The sequence below is a fragment of the Calonectris borealis genome, chromosome 12 (assembly GCF_964195595.1).
Source record: "Calonectris borealis chromosome 12, bCalBor7.hap1.2, whole genome shotgun sequence".
Classification (NCBI taxonomy): Eukaryota; Metazoa; Chordata; class Aves; order Procellariiformes; family Procellariidae; genus Calonectris; species Calonectris borealis.
In genome coordinates this window covers 16,587,828-16,611,462 of record NC_134323.1, presented here as the reverse complement: position 1 = coordinate 16,611,462, position 23,635 = coordinate 16,587,828, and the positions used below count along the sequence as shown (strand labels likewise).

General features: G+C 35.4%; 1 protein-coding gene across 2 annotated transcripts in view; it reads right to left on the bottom strand.

The window, feature by feature from the left end:
* Positions 1–23,635, bottom strand: part of WWOX (WW domain containing oxidoreductase) — a 532,897-nt gene that overhangs the window by 414,290 nt on the left and 94,972 nt on the right. For both annotated transcript variants that reach the window (XM_075161455.1, XM_075161454.1), the window contains exon 6: positions 2,920–3,008. In XM_075161455.1, the coding sequence (XP_075017556.1) occupies positions 2,920–3,008 (89 nt within the window). The remainder of the gene's footprint in view (positions 1–2,919; positions 3,009–23,635) is intronic.

Sequence of the window (23,635 nt, the reverse complement as noted above, 5' to 3'; positions counted from 1 at the left end):
CTGTTCCCTGCAATCCCACCACCTTCCCCAGCTGCAATAGGTTTTGATGTTTTAACTCAATGAAATTTAGGGATCCTTTTTCTGGAGTAGTTCCATTCTAGTTTTCTCATGCAGGAAGATATCTGTGAAACACAGTCCTTGAAGACTCTTTTCCAATAGCTATCAACCAGGGAAGAAGAGGCTCCCAGGTTGTGACGTGTCTATGAGCACACCCTTATATCTGCTGACAAAAAACAGTGCCTAGCCACAAAGTATCCCAGAAAAGCAGCATTTCAAAAGACAAGCAAATCTACTCTCTATTTTATAAATTTTCAGTTATTAGGTCAGGTGTCACCAAGACCAACAGATTCTGTAGAATACCAAAGTGTCCCAGAAAGCAACAGTGGACTGGAGAAATTAAACAGACAATAAAACTATCTGCACCCAGAAGTTTAAGATATTCACCACTGAATACTAAAGGCCTCTTCACATAACGTGTTGTGAGAAACAAAACTACAGATCTTTATCAAAATGTGTGCGTTCATATAAAATTTCTCCTTCACACTTCAAAATTATTGTAGTTTTTTTTCCCAGAAACAAAGATCTATACAACTCAGAACTCAAATGATAGTTTTGTTTAGGGAAAAAACCAAACACTTAATTTGCTTTTCCTACTACTTTATGGTTAAGGAATTTGTAAGAGACTCTGTAAGAAAGAGAACTCTATACTCATAACGTATTTCCTATGCTCATCAACAGGACTTTTAGCCACCTCATGGGAACTGGGGAGAGTGTATCACAGTATGCCTTCTCCTACAGGTGCATGAAATCAGAGATACCAAAGCCTTTTCAGAAAGTTAGGCTACCAGCTAACAGACTTGCCAAAGCATAAAGAACACGACTCAGTCTGTCACTGAAGCCTGTAAGATTTCTTTCAATTGCTCATAAAGCTACTAATGCAAAGGAATCACTGATCTGACAAAAGCCTCTGGACACTACGGCAAAACAAATAAATGAAGAGACAAAAGTAGTTAGTGTACATTAGGGCTGGAAAACACATAGGGCTAGCATTGTAGTAATAAGATGCTTTTCTGACCATATCCAGACGTAGTTAAATCACAAAAAAATCAGAGCCACAAAGACTTAGTAGGTCTTCCAGTCCATTCTCCTGCCAGTGCAGATGATTGTAAGGTAACTCTTCTGTATCTGTATCAGACAAAAGATCTACTGCTACAGGCAGTGTGTGGGGTCTGGTTTCCATCCAGCCTCAGACTTTAAACAAAATATAACTGGAAATTCATTTTGGTCAAAACTCCACAAGTCTCACAACAGATACAGACTTTAGACTTTCCTATAACGCTTGGAGTAGTCCTGCCAGACACACACACATCTGAGCACAGATTCGAGACAGAAATATCTGAAGGCAAGGCAGAGGCTATAAACGCTGTCTATTACTAAATTTTTTCCAAATAAAATGAGAGTGAAACATTAGTAAAACCTGTCTATCACTGACAACGTAGCTTAACAGACCTACGCTGGAAAAACAATGTATGCCAACAAAAGTAAAACAGGTTTTACTGATTCTATATCTTTACTGATTCTATATCTTCTCATTTTCTAAATTCTCTGGCAAAAATTGATTTAAGCATTTTCACTTCTAAGGATTTATAAACATGCATACCAAATGGACTAGCTAGGATGACCATAATATGATCTGCAACACACAAATCAAGTTAAGAGCTGCATTTGGAAGAAGGGTGGTTTTAACTTTTCACTGTACCATGTAATTTTTAAAGAAATGTAGCATATTAAAAGCATGAAGAAGCTAAATTAAAACACTTACTGTTCTTATATTATGAAACCGAGTTAGTATTAAAGCAGCAATACTGCAAGGATTTGTCTTTCTATTTCAAGAAAGTTTTAATATATGAAGATTATGTATGATAAGAAAATATTGTTACCACGGATTTTGGCAGTAAAGGAACTTGTGTTAGAAGTCAGTTTTGACAATGCTTTGAATCTAAAAGACCTATAAGTACTAAAATGTCATCTGTCTATCCATGTGAGATTTAGCTTTGGCAGTATTTCAAACGTGAAAAAACAGTCTTTTTTATATATTTTCCCTACGACAATATATTTTCAAAGCTATCTAAGAGGCCATATTCTCTTGAGAAGTACAGTAAGATGTATATGCGTTACAGAAATATTTGCAGAAAAAAGCTAGGTTTGAATAGTCACAACAATCAATGGGTCAAACGGTGGATAAAAGCACAAAGTGTGGAATTTATTGTCAAGAGTTGACACTTAAAGATTTCAAATCATTTCTTCAATTTAGAGATTCATTGTTCTGTTCAAGCTAAATTAAACAAACCATTTGGAAGCTAACCTGATTATCTCCACATAAATTGGTCTATCGTTAAGTGATGTCATTATCGCCCCCCTCCCCCTTTTTCCTTTTTTTTTTTTTAATTATGGACTATTCCAGATACAGGTTTGGAAAATGGAGCTGTCTGGCTCACAGGGCTATTTTCTTAAAATGCTTTAAAAATAAAAAGAGAGAGAAGGTCAGAAAAGAAAGCAAGACAAGGAGTGCACTAATTGCTCATCCCTGACCTCTTCCAAACCACTGCAAAACTGATAAAAGTTGCCTGAGCTGTTTTTTATGCAGTTCAGCTTTGGTCTTTTTCAATACCCACAGGGGTATCAATGCCCTCTTTACAGCTGGGCCTACACATGGAATAATAAGAGATCAGTAATTATTTTTTTTAAGATGAAAACAAATGATCTTTAATTTACGTTTAAAAAAATTCCTGAGAAAAGATTATTTACTAACTGTAGTTGCTGATCAGTCCAACTATGGTGAATTCTGCCAACTGTGCTCAGCTGATAAAGACATTAAAATAACACAAAATTATCTCATGTAATTTTCTGAGTACTTACACATTCTTGGATTTGAATGCTTCAGCAAAGTGCTGCACACTCTGAAGAGAAGCAAGGTCTAAGGTCATTGCTTCTACCTTGGCTTTATGCTGGAACAAGAGAAAATATAAAAAGAGATAAATAACAGCAAGTTTAGTTCACAGAGTCATGTTACAGCAAATGTGTTATGAAACTTGTCTGATTCCCTTGTTTAACATTATAACCCCAAAGTGAATACAAATAATCAAAAAGAATGGACGAGCACAACATTTAGTGCCAAAAGTAGCATTGCAATTTTGTGGTTCTGCTAAAAACATACACTATGTAACACACAGCTTTATGTAATACAATGAATTGACACAAGGTAGTGTTAAGGATAATTAGTATATTTTTTCTTCCATTTAGCTGGTAAAACTTATGTAACTCATGAAATAAAAAGTAGAGTAAGCATTATTCTTAATGCATGGTATTTTTTACATACCATGCCTATAGAAAAATACGCAGTAAAGACTCTGTAAAAAACAGCTAAATTCAAACTTGCAGTTATTAATCCAAAACAACCTATTGTTCATAGCAGGTGATATAAAACACAGTATAAAATTAGTATAGAAAACAACTGATCAGCCTACACAGTTTTTCATACAGTAAGAGTTTACCAGTGCATAATATCTTCTAAAGAAATTGCGTATGTACTTAAAACCAACTTTTCACCTAGAAAAGGATGTTCAGTCCCACAAAATGGCAGGTTAACCTGAAGGTGCTAACCTTAGGCACCACCAAAACAACTCTTCTCAATATTTTCAGCTTTAAGATCCCTGTTCTTGGATCTTTTGAAACACTTACACTCCAAATCTCAAAACAAAATGAACCAAAAGTCTATTTTCATTGCAACCACTAAAGCGAAAGTCATCACAGAATCAAGTGGACTGTGGCTCTTTCAAGCCACAGTTCTGAGCTAGCTTTCATTTTGACTGCAGCTGTGTGTCTGCACCGCAACATCCAACAGCTGTCTTTAGTTCTTCCACAAATGCTATACTTTAAGACATCTATGATCCTTTGCAAAATACAAACCATCATGACATATAAGTCATGTAGATCCCCAAGGAATTATCAACACGTGTATTTGTGCTGACCCTCACTTTTAGACTCACTGCTGCCCAACACCACATAAACTCCCTAGTACATAAAAGAAAGCTGGCAAAAGCCCTGTACTCTCCCCAAACTTAAACATGTCAACTTTCAGTCCATTCTGCTTAGCTTATTCAGGAAAAAAGAAATTAGAGGGACACTTCATTTAATTCCAACAGGCTACCTACACCTACGTACAATGCTCATGGTTCAGACTGGACATTAGCACTGCTAAAAGAAAGGATAAGAAAAAGATGGAGCAGATACAGTGGTACTATGCAATCAAAGGCAGCATTTGAGTGGAGAGGCAATAGGAGCTTTGTTAGCATCATGGTGCAATAGGGGATCTACTGTGATCACAAGGTTATACAATGAGCATTTCTGGAGGAACAAAAAGAAAGCAGCACGCATGTCAGCGCAGATGAAAGCCAAGAAGAGTGCTCCCATTGTCTCCCAAGTTCAAGCAATTCATCTGATCTCCATGTTTCATTACATCTGGTACTTTTCTCCCGACATCTGTTTTCTGTTTTGCTAGCACCCATTCTGCCCGCTACAATTACCTTACAGGTTGGCTTTAAACAGAATGTCACTCAAATTCCTTTTGTTCCACTCCAGCCAGACTTACCAGGACAGCAAAATAAATACAACTAAAATTTCGACAGGTTCAGAGTTCCCATCAGGAAGTATCAATTGATGGAGTCTGAAAATGCTAAACCCAACTTTGTTACAAAGAGTTTTTTTACCCTCACATTTTACCCTCACATACCATTCTGGAATTCGTTTTGCCCCAGTGGGTAAATATTTTCTTCTGTTTGATGGTCAGAGACTTGAGAAAGACAATGCTGCCTTGCATTATGCAATAGAGCTCCATAACAACTTCTCTTCAACTTTGCAGTTCAAAGCTGTTTACTTAATAGAGAAGTAGCGTGCATAGTTGGGTTTATTTTGCTTCTGCTTTCCTCAGTTGAAACATTCTCCTGTCTCTCCCAAGGGTAAAAGGACAAGAGTGCTACAAACACAGGGACATAAGGGGGGGTAAAAAAAAAAACAATCAAGTAATTCAACCGACTATACCACAAGCTGTTAGTCCTCTTGCGGAACAGATTCGAGTCCACAAGATAGTACTCAGGTAATACTTTTCCTCTTGGTGCCACATGTTAGGCTTCTGCTACTGATTCCAAGAACAGAAGCGAGGTGTCCGTATATTTCAAGTCCAAAAAAAAAAAAAAGTATGACACGTCCAAAATACTTTCAGAAACAGGAATTAAACAGCCTAAGATTGGTCTGGATTTGTGGATGAATATATTGAAAATGTAAAAATCAGAAATTTAAAAATCATAAATAAATTATAGAAAGTGATAAATGGTTGACTGTTAGATAGCAAATGCAAACTATAATTATGTTTCTTCTGTACTAGTTCCATCAATGAAATGAGATCACCTTTCTCTTCGTACTCCATTTTCTTCAGCCAATAAGATAATTTATTTCAAACAGTTTGACACTACTTCACCTTTTTTTCTTTTAGCTTTGATAAACATACAGTTACAGAAAAAGACAAAGAAAATATTTGTTAAGAAATTCAAGAAACTGCATCTAAAATGACCTGAAAAAGGAAAAACGAAGACGGAAAAAAAAGGACGGTTTTAGTAATTTTTTCCATTGAACAGGTCAGCAAAGGAAAATGGCAAAATAAAAATTTTTTCAACTTTCTCCCTGCTTTTGCTTTTTAAAAACCTGATGGTCTAACATCTGTATTTCCTTCATATATACACAAGGTACATACTGAGCACAAGACACGCATTGGCTCTGTTTTCCTCACAGGAGAAACTGGAGCATGCGACATCCAAAGCGCTCAGATCAGAACTTGCCCCCTCAGCTTCAGAAGGCGGGCAAAAAGCCAAGCGTCAGTATTTTCTCCAAACAGGGGAAGGAATCAGTTTACATACCGTGAGCTTAGGCAAGTTCCCCAACTTTCCTGTTTCAGATTCGCCCTTGTCAACTGAGATTCGAGCACCTCTAACTCCACAGAGGTATTTCGTAGACCATCAATTCCTACTATAGTTTGAGAAGGTGAAATGCTAAGCCTTTAGTATCAACTCATTTTCATTCCAAATTTTCCCACTCTTACTTCTATGTTAACAATTTCTTTTTAAAAAGCTATGAATAAGGCAATATACTTGCACGGTATGTTCTTAATAATGTAAGAATGTCTCCAATCCATGACAAGTAGAATGTTTTTTGTTTCTTTTCTTACAGTAGCTCAGTATTACCTTTGTTATAATGTTTTCCCTCTTTCCCTATAAGCCTAGGTAACACATATTGTGGTATTTACAGAAAAACAAAACATGTTTTTTTAATAAAAAATAAAACTAAAAAGCATTTTTGCTAAAAGGCATTGTAACTGTAATTATAACCCACAGTCAGAACTGGTTGTTAATGATATGCCACAAATCCTGATCTAATGTGTCATAATTGTATTATGGTGATGTCTCTCACTTTTCAGTACTGCATTATGCCTCATTTTACGTTGTGAAATCTTAAATGGGACTTGTCACTTTCCCAAATACAGAAGACAGTCTTGAAACTGATATCATAAAATCAACACATCAGGGCAGAAAACTCCAAACTTTTTAAAATTAAATTAGCAAAAGATATTAATGCTCCCGCTACTACTTTATTTTCAATTACATCATTTAAGGGGAAACTAAATAACAGAATGAGTGCAGAATAATTTAAAGAGCTCACATCTAAATCACAGGATCATTACTACATGGCGCTGTTGAGAACCTGGGTAAAATGACCTGGTGCCTTCACTGCAGATCCGCAGGACAAATGTCCCAACTGTGTCCAAAACCTCTTTCACAACTCGACTCAGACCAGATTCACAAACTGGCCAAAAGGAAAACAGACACAAGAGGTGGACACGCTTCTGCTGTCTACTGAACCTTGTGAAAACAAGGTCAGCTAGAATCAACTGAAACAGTGCTTTTGGGATGGGGAGTATTTGCACGTCATGAAGCCCAAAGAGCAGTTCAAGGCTAACAATGTCTAGGCACCAACATCCTGTCTTTGAAGAAAAAGCTGAAGGTGGATCTTTTTTATGGTTCCTAACAAGTCCTCTTTTAAATGTAACACAAGAACATTTGAAAAGTGCAAAGAAAAAAATTTTGTCTTGTATTTGACAATTTTATGCCCAGTTCTAAAAGCATTGTATCAGTATCTCCAGGTAAGTTTCACTACTCTAAATAACACCAGAAAACACTTTGTTTAGTTTTGTATGTCAGCAGCTCCCTATGGCAGCAAAAATATTAAAAATGTTTAAGTGCAATTGGTTATATTTTGCACTTATGCTAGAAAAATGCTTATTGAGCCAGAAACTAACAAGAAAGTGAAAACATCCAGAAAGCAAGCAATTTCACTATATGCAATGTATTCACTTTACAGCTTAAAAACTGTTTAAAAATGAACACTGCGTGGTAGAGTAGTTTGGCAGTAAACATGATTGTGCATTTGTGTCTTGATATTGAAGAAGGAGCCTTTTTTCATAGTGAATTTTTCATTCAAATCTAAGTGATGATTTACGTTAAATATAGGTAAAGCATAGCTACATTTTCCTGAAGGATTGCAAGGAAGCGAAGAGCAGTACAATAAGTTGAAGCATAAAAGCTTTCTCTGTCATAATATTTATTATAATGGCATATAAAATAGCTGAAATAAATAATAGATGACTAAAAGTAAATTCATATGATAAAGAATCTTTCAGCAGACACCATTACTTCTGACTGCTCCAGTTTCGTACAGGGTTGAAGAGTCTTAATATGCTGTAGCCCCTGTATCTTATGTAAGTACAAGTCATTTTGTAAGGGCCTACTTAAAATGTAACATAGTGGACACTAGATAATTTACTGTATAATTTTACTCTCAAAAAATATCATGTATATATCTTCGATATTTAAAAGCCCTTAACTCAAAAATGAATACATAGCACAATAACAAAGATATCTGACTTTGAGGGACTGAAAATACAATAAATTGGTAAAAAGCAGTTTAATTTGATAAAGGAAAATCTTGATGACAACATCTTGGAATGCAAATAGTTCTTATATACAGTGTAAGAAACAGAAAATCTTCAGGGGAGAAAAAGAATTGGACATCAAAGCTGATGAAAAGTCTGTGGAATTATCTTAAAATAAGTAAAGTACACAAATAACCAAAACTCAGCATATGACAAGCAGTGCCCAAATAAACCCATATTTCCATGGTGAGGACAAAGGAGAGGATGTTTTAGAAGCACCTCTGACAATTTGACACATAGCTTATGACAGTCAATAGCCAGTGCCATGCACTATTTATGGAGGTACATAATAGGGAAAAAGGCTTTCACTCAGGATTAGGACTGTAAATATTGTTGTCCCAAATGTAGTCAACATTTGGTACTTCATGCAAAACTGTATTTATGTCATGCCAGGTTCATCTTGTTGTGTGCTTTGAATGCTATGCAGCTACTTCTCATGGAACTGATTGGGACAGAGGAATCATACCGCTTTAAGAGTAATCCAACATACACACTAGATGCTTTAATAATATGTTCTTCTGCTATATTTGATATAGTTTAATAAAGTTCATTAGAAGACATCATGGTGGAACAATTCTACACTAATTTTTCTTGTTTTTCTGCCCCGCCCCCCAATATCAGCAATTTCTACACAGGACTTTCAAATTTTCAGTAACTTTATGCAAGAGAAGATGGTACACAACACCATACCAATTTCCTAGATATTAATTACTTTATTAACCCACATATGTGATGTACAAGGAAATAGCTGGGACTGATTGTGATTCTTCATGAAAATCAGAGATTAAAAGGTTTTTCTTTCTTTCATTAGAAAGAAAATTTATTTAGTAATACTTGGTTTCACTATTTCCCAACATATTTGTTTTACCTGTATTTTGGTTGTAATTTACTGGTGTAAATTTTTCCACTATTCATCTTGCTCAATCCTGGCACACATGTTTTCATGCTGTGTGTGAGCTCTGCCAAAACATGATTTTGTAAAGTCTGGTTCTTCCTGCTTAAGTAACTAGATCTTCATGTTCTTCACAAAAATAGAATTCCTGCACAGGTTGCAATTGCTAGGATTACTGATCATCCTTGGATCTACATTTTTATCATGAAGAATGAATAAATTATTATTATTATTATCATCATCATCATCATTTTCCTTGTCTCTATCCCTTCTCCAGAACATTTATGGATGTTTGGCAGAGAACAGTGTTTATCTTTTTGGCATCATCTACAACTTAGAGCGATAAGAGGCCTCTTCAGAAAAACCTGAAGCCCTCAAGCTGTAGTAGGATTTACTGCAAATGAATGTCTAAAAGTTGCAATAGCCGTTCCCCACACATGATAGTCTAGAACAAACACCTGAACTGGAGATTTAACTGTTGAGCTCAATTGGGTTATAAAAACAACAGAGAAGTCAGGATCCTCCTTTAGCTAGAGATTGAATATCAAGGCCACAAATGAGCCACTGAAATTCTGAAGACAAGAGACATGGAAGAGTGATAAAGACGACCTGATATGAAGGAGTTCACTTTCTGAGGATACCATACACCAACTCAGAATTTGTCCCTCACATTTAAACAAATCGCTATTTACAGCGACATTTTTCCTTCTTCCAAATACTTAATTTACCTATAGTTTAAAATCTATGTCACAAATACAACAATGTGACTAAAGTCTCTAGGTATAGTTTGTGTATTTAAGTTGGACGTGAAAGGGCTTTCTTAGTCATGCAATAGTGATTTTAAATTCCCCAATAGTTTTAAAACTGTATCACTTTCTCTTAGTAAATGCCTACACATAAAAAGAAATGCAAAATACGTTTATTCATTTCTTTGTGGTTGCTTAATTTTTCAGATTTTAATATCTTTTTTTATAAATCTTCCGCAATAAATACCACTACAATAAGCAATAATGTTATTTCATAATCTTTACATTAGTTAACTCTTAGATCAATATCTTTGTAAATTTGGCCTTTTATATCTTCTGAAGACAATTATAAAGGAAAAAAGGAAAAACATCTGCATTTCTTTCTGAAATTAGTATCTTCAGAGAAGTAAACTATGCCACAGCAATCCAAATCATGCTTAAAAAGAGTAAGAGAAGTCAGTCTGCTACGGACAATTTTAAAATTATTTATTCCTTAACCAGAGAGAACAAAACACACACACAAAAATTACTAGACTATAATTTCAGAATACTTCAATTTGTAGCTCCAAATGTCCCTGATTTTTCCTGGATGCACATGGTTCCACTGCAGGCAGTACATATCTGCTTCAATAACAAGAAATTACATGCATTTAAAAAAAAAAAACCTACCATAGGTTTTGGCAATAGGAATTTGTTTAGCTCTTAATGTACATGAACTGTGGTTATTTACTTGGGAGCCTACTTTTAGCTGGATTTTTTTTCTTTCCCTGGATATAGATGATTTCTTTCCCTCTCTAAACGCCCATTCCTGTAAAGCTCATTTGAATTTATCTCAGGGAATCTCAAATAATCTTGGCAATATATTACATGTGTATGGTTTATTATTCTAATAAACATATCTTCTTGTTTACAGAATAATCGAGGGAGCCTGGGAACATGTAACAGAATCTCAACTGTGGAGAGCCTCCTATTCAGATGCTTTCAATTCTTTTCATTCTGCAAGATTTGAAGTGATAGCAGAATACATTTTCAAAAACAGTAACAAGGCAAACAGCATTGGGATAATTTAGAAGCTACAGACTTTGTTTCCTTCTAAAAACTTGCTCAATTTGAAGTTTTTAAGATTAAATAAACCCAGTTTACAGGTTGCTAGAAATACACAATATAGGTGGCAAATAGGGTAATGGATTTGTTGGAAATGGCAGGAAAAACAGTATTTCTAAACAGATTAAACCAGTAACATCCCTACTGCAATACAATATCATTGTTGTTAATTATCCATAAAATTAAAGATGTGTTACCTTATATGTACAGCTATACATATACTGATTTATAAAACTTACAGCAGGATTTCACATACAGATTTTAGACATAGAGTAAAGTTAGCATCCCTACTACAGATGACAAACAAGACGAGAAAAGCATGATGGTCAAAAGGGCAACAATGTTTAAGTAAATACAAAATGAACCCTTTTTCCCTGTTCTCTCATGATCCATAATCATAAGCTATGTTGTTGCCTGAAAGTGCAGACATGCACTGTGCAGTGCATTAATCCTTCAAACCCTAACAGATGCTGGCAGGGATTTAGGCTGGAATGTATTTACAAAGTGACAAATTATGTTCCGTATTATACAGAGAGAGAAAGAGCACCCACAAATAGGCTGATAAATGTCAGCTGCAGTCACGACAAACGGTTTATTTTTATTATACTGTAACCACAAATGTTTTTTGCAGGGAGGCCCAAAGATTTATTCGTTGCAGGAAAAAACAAGATTATATATGACACAAAGTAATAACTGTGAGATCACTGATGTTCTGGGCAGCTTGCCCTCCTGGAAGCTATGTTCAGATTGAAAAATGTTGCTTAAAAATGGTATGTTATATGACACAAAATAAATAGTTCATAAATCTGTATTGAAACAACAATAACTAATAATTAAAGACAGTCTTAGGACATGGCTTATACAAGTTAAAAGGAAAGCATACTATTTCCTTTAGTGGAATGCTGAAAATGAAGTAACAATATTAAAATAAATCTAATGAAATTGTTTTAGATTAAAAACAAAGTGCTATAATTGCTAGATGGAAGCAACATATATTTTAAATGTGGGCATAGCGCTATATGAACGTTTAGTGTAGCACAATTAATTGGCAGAATAGTGACGTCTGCAGGTTTAAAAATGCATTGCAGCTATTTTGAAGTACGTCAAAGCTTCCCAATAGATTTAAGGTACAGTTCTTTGCCCCACTCTTAATACTAGGAAAAGACAAATATCGATATGGTTAAAAGTCATTACTTCTTTAATCATGAATAATTTCAGGATGCTTCAACATAAGTAGAAATAAATACATGAGACAAACAAACAAATGAAAGGACTGAATTATTAACTATTTAAGACATTTGAATTGGCAGTTCGTGGTTACAATCTCCTAGCTTTAGACAATATAAAATAGGTATCTTACAGAACAGCATCCTCAAAAAAATAAACACATAGACAAATTCTTTTGTTTCCACAACTGTTCACATCTCCTAGCTAAGAGATACATTGAAAATGGTCACATTGTTATGTATGTAATTTTAGAAAGTGAAATAAAAGGACCGAATCACATTAGTAAAGATTTCTTCTACAAATAAGGGTTGGCAGGATCAGGTTTTAAATATACACTCAATATACACAATATAGACTTGAAGGAAAATATTAAGTCTTTCTGCATGCACAAGAAAATATCAGGCTTATTGGAACAATACTAGAATATGGAAACCTGGCATTATGCCACCTGATTTGTGATCACAAAAGGAAGAAGTTTTCCTGTACTTTCTTTCTAAAGAAATAAAGATTGTGTGACAAAGAAAATATGAACAAAATAAACACAAAGACTGGAATTAAATTTCTGTGAAAATGTGGCCCATCTCAGGAATCATTTTGTTATACTTGTGATCAGCAATATAGACCTAAAACCAAACGCATCATTAAAAACATAATATAAATCTAGGGTTGTCTAAAAATCTGAGATCAAAGTCCAGACCGTGTATTTTACAGATGCATAAAGTTGATGGCATTCAGACACAGACAGGAGGGGTCACAAGGCCACGTCCCAATCTTCTAATAATTAAGAAAGTTTAAAATGGCTTTAGTGTAAGTGTGAATTAAGTCCAAAAACAAGTGTCTCATTTTTAAGCACTGTCAACATGAAAAGCTCTGAATTTTTCATTTACTAAATATACATGAATTTTCTGACAAAATTTTTATCTCTAGATAACAAAAGTACTCCAGAAAATAAATGTCTCATGCAGCAATATAGTGGGAGAGTTGATGGTCACCTATCATTACACTTACTAGAATACTTATTTCCTAAATACAAGTTGCCCATGAACAATATAGTGACGAGGATGGAGAATATGCCTTAAAAATTATATTCTTACAAGTATTTGTACATGCAAAACAAGGAAGTGCTGCCATTACAGCAAGTAAAGCAGCAAGAAAAGCATAGTAACAACCTACTTTTAACTTTAAATATCTGCCTGAAGAATAGGTGTGCAAGACTGATATAAATGCTTGATAGATAAGAGGGAGGGGGAAGCAAGGAAGGAAAAAAACAACCACCACTGCCTTTCCCCTTCTTAAAAGAAGCAAAACTGAACACAAAGAACTGAACGTGAAGAGAAGCAGCATGCTAAGTTTGTGAGTAATAGTTTCTCTACTGGACAGAAAGACTTTTAGATACCTTCTGCAGTTCTGCAACCGTAAGTGTTAATGCCACATTTTAATGTAGTCATTCAATTATTAGTTTGTTTTTAATTTAACAGATATTGTTACATAGCATAATAGCTGGCACATATTCTACCTTAAAATTTTGCTTTTTAAGCAAGTAGCTTAGGCTTTTCCCAAATTTTAAGGTAAATACTGGCTGTACCTACCCGAACACCTGAAAAAATAGCAGCTACTGTATATCTTACCCATATGCCACATGCAAAAATGTAAAACATATTAAAAAAATTCAAAAAGAAAATTTCCAAGCAGATGTTTATAAACAGAAGGTAACGGATAAAAACCCAAACACAATGCTGCATTATGTTACATGATTCACTGATGAACCCATTGGAACTACAGCAAAAAGCCCTTCTGGAAAACTTCCAGAAATTAAAAGGTGCAAACAAGCTGCCTAATACCCTTGCGTAGACTGAATTCTTATGAAGAAAATAAAGTTTATTGTCTGGAAACAGAGAAAGCATGAGGAAAGCACTAAAGCAATGGAGGTGAACAATTAGACAGATGTTCACTTAAGGAAATAAAGAGAACAGAAGAAGCCATCACCGAGGAATTTTACGAGAATACTGACAACTCTGCACCTCATCAAGGGCACTGGTAAAGTTAAAGCCACTGAAGCCATTTCTACTCAACTCCAGTATAACTGCTGACCTTGCAAAAGTCTGCATTTGGCAAATGTGGCTTAGGAAAATAGCATTATACTTTTCATTTTACTATTTCTTCCCAAACTCCATCCATATACTGTACTGCATATTTCAAGAAAATTAACTTTATTTCCTTGTATAATATTACATATACTCAGAATCTTTTTCCTAACTATGCTCGGGTATCAGGAAAACCTATATTTAAAAAGCTTTTGTCATTTAAGTAAAATTAAATACTGTAAATTACATCTGATCTTCATAAAAGTGTATACGTGAATAGCTGGAATGGCTTTTGCTTAATATGATTATATATGTTTCTAAAGTAGTCAGGAGTTTGCATAAGACACAATATGGCAATCTGGACATGTTTTAGAACATACAACTTTGGGCATTTAACTACTGAAAGAATGATGGAGAAAAAGCATATTTTGTTGATAAACTGTCTTGTAGAGCAAAAAAAAATGGACATATGTGCCAGGAAAAGAAGAAGGAATTAATAGTAAGAGGTAAGATTTTTGGCAAGGACAAAAGCCTTACTTTTCTGTGCTTGTGCAGCTGAGGCACAAATGTAATTTGTTCCATAAACATATGTCTATTGTTTAAAATATCATTTCAAAACTCTGTTTGGTTCATGATAATACTTCCCTTGCAGGTTTCAGAAAAAAATATTCTCCAAATCTCAAGTGCATTACTGATTTCTCCTTTTCTATTATCTATTCATGTACTTTCAAAAATTACTCTCAAAGTAATCAGAAACTGTTGCTCAGTATCACTAACACAACTTTCATCACTTCCTTGTGTGCAGTGGGCAACTTCCCGCAATATCCATCAATTGTTTCTGAGCTGTAAATATAAACATGATATGCATCACCTTAGTCACATAGTACAGGGTACACAAATATCAGAAATGAACTCTCCAGTTATCCAATTGCCAAAGAGTTCCCACCAGCGCTGGAAACTGGACACGTCAAACTTGTCCTTAATATCATTAGCATAAACAATTTTGGTATCAGGTTGTAGAGATAGGGAGGAAGTACTAATTAAAAGCTATGTCCTTATCTAAATATTACTTGTACACAAAGGAAAAAAAAAATCCTATGAAGTAGATTTTTATAAAATACTCCTGGTCTTTAACAGCACCAGACTGCCTTTTTTGAGCATCAGCCACCAGTTCCACTTACAAAAAGGGACAGCGCATTCATTCCAAATGGTTTTGCAGTGTTTGCAATACAATCAGTAGTTCACCCAGGTCTGCAGGGGACAGCCTGCATATTTCCCGCACACTAATGTTTGAAAGTTCTCAGTAACTCAGGAGAAATGCACAAGAAAATTTCATCATTCACATTTTAAATAATATAAAAGATGTGGAATGTGATTGATTTCACACTAGAGAGAATTGAAATTACAGTTATGGGATAGGTTCTTTCATGTACTGTAAGGTCAAGTAATAGTAAATAATTAATGAATTATGAAACACATTTTCTATAAGGCAACACATAAATTCTATTCAATAAGACCTAAAAGTGTAGTTACACCAAAAAAGCCATATAATATATCACAAAATGAAGAAAATGCATGATGCTGAGGAATAAAGGGGGGGTTGCCATTATATTGGAATAACCGTTACTCTTATGGAACATAAATAATATCTTTCCACACATACACATCACTTTCATAAGTTTTACATCTCATAATCTGCAAGAAAAAGAAAAGAAAGGATTTTCAAATTTTTTTGCTGTTGATTTTTGTAGTAAGATCTGTTTCCTCATCTCTCCAGCAGTTAGAGAGGTCGGAGAGTGGAATGATCAAGTGGATCAAAACCATGGGGCTCCTCCTCTGATCTTACTGCTGATTTGGTTTTAGTTAAAGTCTAAGGATTGCTTATCCTTCTTCCCCTTTACCAGTATAAATTTTACATTCTTTGATGCTGAGGCTATCTCTTAGAATTTAGTGAAGTCCATGACACAATATTGTAGTCATCTTGGTTAGACTTCTGTGGGCCACTGACACACAATTAATATCATGAATGCAAGTCAAGAAGTCAAAACAGAAACCCCAAAACTACCAAAAGTCACTCTTGGTGACAGTTTTGGTACCTTAAAATTAGTTGAATTTGGAGCTTTCTGCATTAGTGGATGGGAAACTTGCTTCTTTGACTGCATAAAATTAATGTTCTGATTATCTTCTCAATAATTAAAAAAACTGGGTTTTGCTAAGAGATTAAACTATTCTGGATTTCAGATTCAATTATGGTGAAACATACAGAAAAGGAAAAAAGGGGAGGGGGAAAAATAAACAACTTTTGAGGAATGTATTTCTCACTTATGGTGGCTGCTTAAAGTCATTCAGTCATTTGAAATTGTCCCAGGGGCTAATAAATCAGAAAAGAATAAATTTGGCGAAGTTCCTGCCAAATTTTTGTATCAAATGCAGACAATTTATCACATCTATTTCCTAAATAGTCTGGACTAAAACCCCTGAAATAAATGCAAGTCAGATGTTGGGTCTCCAACAGCAACTGTCTTACTCTATAATGTACTTGTTTTGGGTCACAGTAATTGCAGATAAGGACAGAGCCAGTGACAGTATGTCCAGTCAAAACAGAGAATAAGTTTTGAGATAATTTACAAACACCATCATTTGCATAGCTATAAATTTAAGTCAATAACCTGCAGTAGTATATATAAGCAGCTTGAAACCAGTCCTACCAAAGTACATCAAGTTCCATTTAGATGTAATTACTGATCCATGAACACCCATGGCAACACTGTGTGTTCACCTACCAGACTGAAGAACAAAATACAAAATCAGAAATGAGAGGCTTGTAATTCTTTTATTCTTCTAATGGTATAAACTCATTCACCTTGCCACTTTTGAAGACATACACAAATAAATAAACTTGTCAAGGAAATCTAGAACAAATTTCAGCCTTTTGCTCTAGAAGAAATGTTAACTTCCAAAAAGTTATAGCAGTTCCCTTTTCAAAGATGCTTATATTAATGGCATCTTAAGTAATGCAATTATCAAAAAAGTCAGTTACAAAGACTAGTCAAAATACAAAGGCAAATTCATTCTCTAGAAATTAAAAAAGAAAGTTAATTTTTGATTAAGCAAGCTGGTTTTATATCTTTATAATAACTATGATCATTTTGTGCAATGTAATGCTTAAAGCAGTCAGGACTATGCAGTTTTTCGTATGAAACCCATGGTTCTATGCTGTGCTCTACACACCATACAGTTTACAGAATCCTGTTGTCCTTACATTGTTTTTAGGTAAAATTTTCATAGCCATGATGTACCTTATAAAAAGTTTCCAGAACTGACCGCGATACACAATGGCTGTGAACTTTGGAATTAGATTATTTTTCTCATGTACGCGTAGCTTGAAAAGCCCATGACCACTGCCAATTTCTATTTTTAACTACATGGCTGAGAGAGTTAAGTGAAAATAGCCCTTTTCTTTCCTCCCATGGAACCATTCAGCACAATTTTTAAGAGCCTTTTTTCTTTTACTTCATTCTGTCTTCTCCAATCTAGACAGCAGATTTGACCAGTTAAAGAACACAGCGAATTGCATGAGGTACAACAGAGCATTTCGAGGCATGACTCACCAATTCTCTCAGGCCCATGTGAAAGGATATACCAAGATGATATGGCCGAAAAGGTTTATATTTATAAGACTTTGATTAAGTAGGCAATTTTAGGAGGAGAGAGACAAGTCAAAAGAAACTGAAAAGGCTCCAAAAGTGCTGAATTTTGTTTAAAAAAAATCAACAGCATCCCTACAATCAACTAAATCCATGGAGTATTTAATAAGTTAAATTATCCAGCAATGAAAAAAGCCATCAATGAAGTATATGAGGCAATGAGCATATGTAAGCCAACCATTTAGATGCCTTTTAGCACTTGCAAGCATTTGTTTTCAATTCAGTTTTTCAAACACCTCATGCTATGGTGCTGGACCTCTCAAAAAAAAAAATCAATATAAACCGACGAGACAAAAACCTGAGCTGTTTCTCAGAACTCTGTGAAGAGCCATGCAATAATTTTCCAAATGTGTTAAGTTTTAACTTTTTTTTGTTTGTTCCTGAAGAATAGGATGACTGAACACCTAAAGAAAAGTTCTACCAAGTAACTGCCAGCACTGTAAAAGCACATGGTACCATTACAGATCTGGCTCCTAATTTTCCGAGCTCGATCCAGTAATTTAGCAAGCTTAAGCAAGTACCTATTTGCATTTTTAAAGGTAAACACCTTGGCATACCTGACCCCTGTAAACTTTTCAAAGGTTTATTAGTGTACTCAGTTCCCATTAAAATTGACAGCAACCAAAGCACACTGAAAATTTCATCCTTCCTTTAAAAATAGGTTTTTGCGGTTAAGAAGTTAAATTATTTGCTTTAAATAAGTAAATATATTTAAGATTTAAATATTGTATCAAGAGCAGCAGAAGGATAACAGCCGAAGTAAAGGCCTGAATTGAATCACTTTCAGCAGATCATTTTTCCATTTCAGTTTGCTGACGTTTGTTTCCAAGCTACACGATGTCGTTTTGAAGGTGCCACGAGCTGCAGGTCCCCGTGCTGACCAGACCACATGAAATCACTTTAACTGAGGCTCCAAAGCTAGAAATGTTAATTCATCATCCTGTCAAAATAATGACATTCATTCATAAGTACCATCCAATCTCCTCCACACCTGGCTGAGTCTTCTGTTCAACCTAGTGAAACACACTAATAACACACTTTCTCCGCCTGTCCTCTGGACAGTGTACCTCACCGTATTTGAAAAGAGTAATGATATAGAACTAAAAACTGGGCAAACACCCTTAAACTTGACAGAAGAACAGGCAGGCCGGAGAACCCAGGCACGTTAGGTGCCATGCTCAGTCCATCAGATACCAAGCTCACCTCTTTGAGCACCTTGCACCAAGACTCTTCCACAAAGCCTGTTAGCTTTTTAGCAAATTAATTTAAATGTATCAGACTGTTGATGATCTCAGTCAGAACATTTAGCTTGTGTCCATGGCCCTCATCAAAAGTACAGCGTCAAACTATGATTGGTGCTTGTACACTCTCACTTGGGCAAATGAAAAGAAGGATACAAGAAACACGATTTCCTTTCCAAATCCCTGTGTGGTAACTAACCTACTACAGCCGTACTCTCATGCTTCTTGCATAAAACAAGAAGCAAAGCCTAGAACATCCCAAATGAACAGCATAATCTTTTCTGTCTCCAGTTGAGTGACTACTTAGACATTTTAGGCAAAGGAATAGAGAAGGTCCCTTCAGATACAACTACCTTCTGCTCTGAACGTTCACCTCTAAAACTGAGGATGCTAATTCAAATCCTTTTAAGCACAAAAAAAGAGCGCTACAGATCTCCCATTAAGCATTATGATTAAAAACAGGGGGAGGTACAACCATGTTATCTCCTGGAGCATCCCAATCCAGTAGGCAATATCTAAGAGCATTCACCAAGTAAGGCTCAGATAAACAAAACACACCTAACATGCAGCTCAGTAAGGTTTATGTATTCAGAAATATTAGGACTAATTGAATTCTAAAGATGAGCAAAACCAACCATGGAAATTTCTTTGCAAAAGTTTATGTGCTTCAGAATTTTAGGTTCTTCCAGAGTTTAAGGAAAGATTTTGAGGATCCACATTCTGAAATGCAGTGCTTGGTGAAGCAGTAATGCAAAATTTAGGTCCTGGTGTTTTAAACTGAACGAGTCCTAAGCACTGAGGCCAGCCTTTTTCTGCAGCATTTCTTCACGAGCATGTGAATTCTGTTGAACTCACAAAGGGTATAAAAACATATTACTGTGTGTGCCAACCTGCCAGGCATTCTGTGGGCTGCAGAAACTGTCACCTCTTTCTATAGAGTGACAGCCACCCTGACCTATCAAGTCCAGGTTTTAGATGATACTCAAATACTCTTTCTTCCTTTCTGTTGAATTTTATTTGCTTACCAACCTTTAAAAGACCTGTGCTCACCTGTTACCACCTTTGCTGTGTCCTGTAACATTGGGCAGTTGCAATCAGGCAGTGAAAAGACTTTGCTCTGAAATGACCCATCTTCAGCCAAAGCTGTTTGTTAAGCAGTAATTCTGAAGAGATTCCTGAATTTTAAAGCATTGGGACCCTTAAGTACGATCAAGTCTCCACTGTGCTATGCACTGTACAAACAGACAGAACATCCCCAAAATAAAGTATCTCACCTAAGGGTGAGGACAAAAGCAGACTTACAAAATAATTTCTCAAGGTTACATGGCAGATCAGAGATAGAATCTAACAAAGTTATCCAGGTCTAACAACAAAAGTTAAAATCTTCATGGCATCAGCTTTCATGAATGTCCCTCTTAATAAGGTGCAGGAAAAAAGAAAATTTAGAACTGACCTGTAAAAAATATTCTTGTTATACTTTTCAACCATTGTGGTGATGAGGAGGAAGTGTTTTTCTGAATGAGTATACTGTACCTTTAATGGTTCATTTGTAGTTCAGAATAAAATCTGAACTATTTGTTGTTCATTGTTGTTATATTCTGTTCCAAGGTTCATAATTTGAAAATTGACTTTGGGGACTTTTTGCTTGGTCTATTAAAATGATTCATGTTGCATTCAACATAAATTGTGCATACACAGAGGAGGTTTAGCACACGTATTCACAGTATAATAACTAAAGTGAATTTTGTACAAGCTGCAGTTTGTGGCAAGGATGCAGTATCATTTGTCTTAATTTTTCTTCGGCATTACATTAGGCTAGTGCATTTACATTTTCAGGTATGGCTAAACACTTTAAAACTTTCTTTTTACAGCATGAGTAAAGAGAGAATCAAATCTACATGTTTATATGATGTAACAAAGTAATGCCTTTTTACTGTCTAAAGTACACATGGATTTACTTTCCATTTACCTTCCTGCACAAAGGCAACTGCAAAGTGCATGAAATATTCACCACCTATGAATCATGGAGTGTTCCTATTAAAAAGATGATAATGTTCTGTTTTACTTTTCAAACCATGATATGGTAACAGTCACGGTGTCTAAGTGGTTTTGTCACTCAAAACTACCAATGTAATATACAGTATTATATTGTATAATATAATATACAATTATACTGTATATTTATTTATTGTATATATTAACATATAGTGTATAAAACACTAAACTCAGTGTTTTATAAAACTTTAGGACAATTTAGTGTCAATTAACTAAATAATTAAGAGCTGAGATATGATTTCAGACACACATATATGTTCAGAAATACTTATTTTGCAAAATTTGAAAAAGTGGATTTGCCAGGAAAGAGTGTGAATCACTAAATACATGGAGGGGGGAAACAGAAACCAAGATTGTAATCTAATTGTCACTCCATCGAGTCTCACAAAAAGTTTGTCTATGTGCTTACTTTAAAAACTAGTTTAATATTTCTAACATGGAAATTTTTGAGAAGATATTTCAACTTTCAGCTGCACTGAGTGTGATTTTTCGCTATGGTTATATTCTGGTCTTCGCTTCTGCAGTGCAATTTTCTCCTCACACAGATTTTTAGTACACAAGTGCCAATGCTTGAGGCTAGAAAGCATTCAGAAATTCATATCTATGGATAAAACGTGTGGGCAGACAGTCTGGACAAATAGGTTTTGTGTACAAAAATTCTTGCGTCTTATAAGACCAGAATGACCTGCATATTCAGGAACTGATCAATCCCTAGAAGTTAATGTTAGTCTGATATCAACAACCACAACAAAAAAAGAAAACTCTAAAAGCAAACAACTATATTTATATGGAGTCCAATAATCCGGAACGGATTTTGCACAAAGAGAGATAAGAAGCCATTATGTACTTAATATTGCATTATGAAGGAGCCAAGCTCATGTGGGAATTTTAGCCAACACATTAATTTGTCTTCAGGATACGGAGAAAATAAACTTTCCCTTTTTCCTTTGTTTTTGATGGTTAAGGCAGCCCAGAATGATTTCTGAGATGTAAAGACTTCTCTAAACTTTAATATAATCTGAAAAGCATTTAAAATTGCAGTATACATGACACTGAACATATTCTGACCATCAAAGCAGACCAAGGTGAAGCCCACCTTCAGTAGAACAATGAACCTTCACGCCTGAATAGCAAAAGTTTCTTGCTGTTCTGTATGGGCCCAACAAAGACAGTAACATAAATGCATAAACCTCAAAAGTGTTTTCAACCTTTACTTTAGTTGCTCTGGTAGGACCTCTGTCATCTAAATATTTTATTCTCTACGGGGAGATCAGTTAATAAGCCTGCTTCGACCACCCTGGCACTAAATGAGCCTGACACCCACCGTAGAAGAGCTAGTAACCCCCATACAGACCACATTACAAATAAGGGCCAAATTTTTTAGCAGCTGACTGCTACTTTTTCTTTTTTCTAAGTAAACAACCCCCCAAAACTACCAAATTTTTCTAATTCTTCTATCAGTATCACATAAAAGAACATAAACAAGTATCAGAAGACTGCATAACTAATTAAATGTGCCCTGTTAGGCTCTAACCAAGACTGAGGATAAGCAGCTCCTACTGCAAGCTGGATAAGAACCACTTAAATATTAAGGGTTTGCTTTTTCCCTTATACACATTCATATTTTACCTCTGTGTTTGTATTTCTGTCAGTACGCCATAAGAACAACTCTAGAATGAAAGTGACCTTTTCCCACTAACACATTCTTCCCAGCACCACGCTCAGGCTCTGGGCACAGGAACAGTAAGGCACACGCCGGGAGCGAAGCGCACCGCGGCACCTACGTACAGTAAGCACTCTGTGCATCTGAAGGGGGAGAATGCGTGGACTGTGCAACGAAAAGCAGGCCTGGGCAAGGCTGATAATGTCGTCTGAATCCATTCAAGGGTAAATTTGCAAAAGCTGTGGCAGGGCAAGCTCACTTTTTGGAGCTTACAACTTTTTAGGACTGGAACTATTTTATTTGCAATAGGCCAGCGTGTTTACACATCCAAGGTTTGAGAAAAGGCGGTCTTACACTGGAATAAAAGTGAAGGAGTTCACATGCTATCAGATAGTTTATAGCTACTTGGTATGTCTTCCCTTGATAGGCAGGGCTTAAGAGAGATAATCCTAACAGATCACGTTCCATACAGTATTCTAAGACCATATATCTGCAGAGACCATCTCAGGCCAAAAGAAAAGGAAAAAAAAAAAAAACCAAACCAAAACCCTCTTGCTTCACAACATTTGTTCCACTTCCATTAAGTGGAATTTTCTCATAAACTTGTTTAATAATTACTGTTTTAACTATAAGAAGTAAGACTGATATTCTGAAAGACTAGCAGAAGAACAATTAGGAATAACAACAGATTTTATAAAGACATAAGAATGAGAAGCACAAAGAAATATATATTCTTGAATTAAATATGGCATAGAAAACAGGAGTCAAAGCACATCTTTCCCTAGTTTTTTATACAGTAACACTCAAACTGTAGG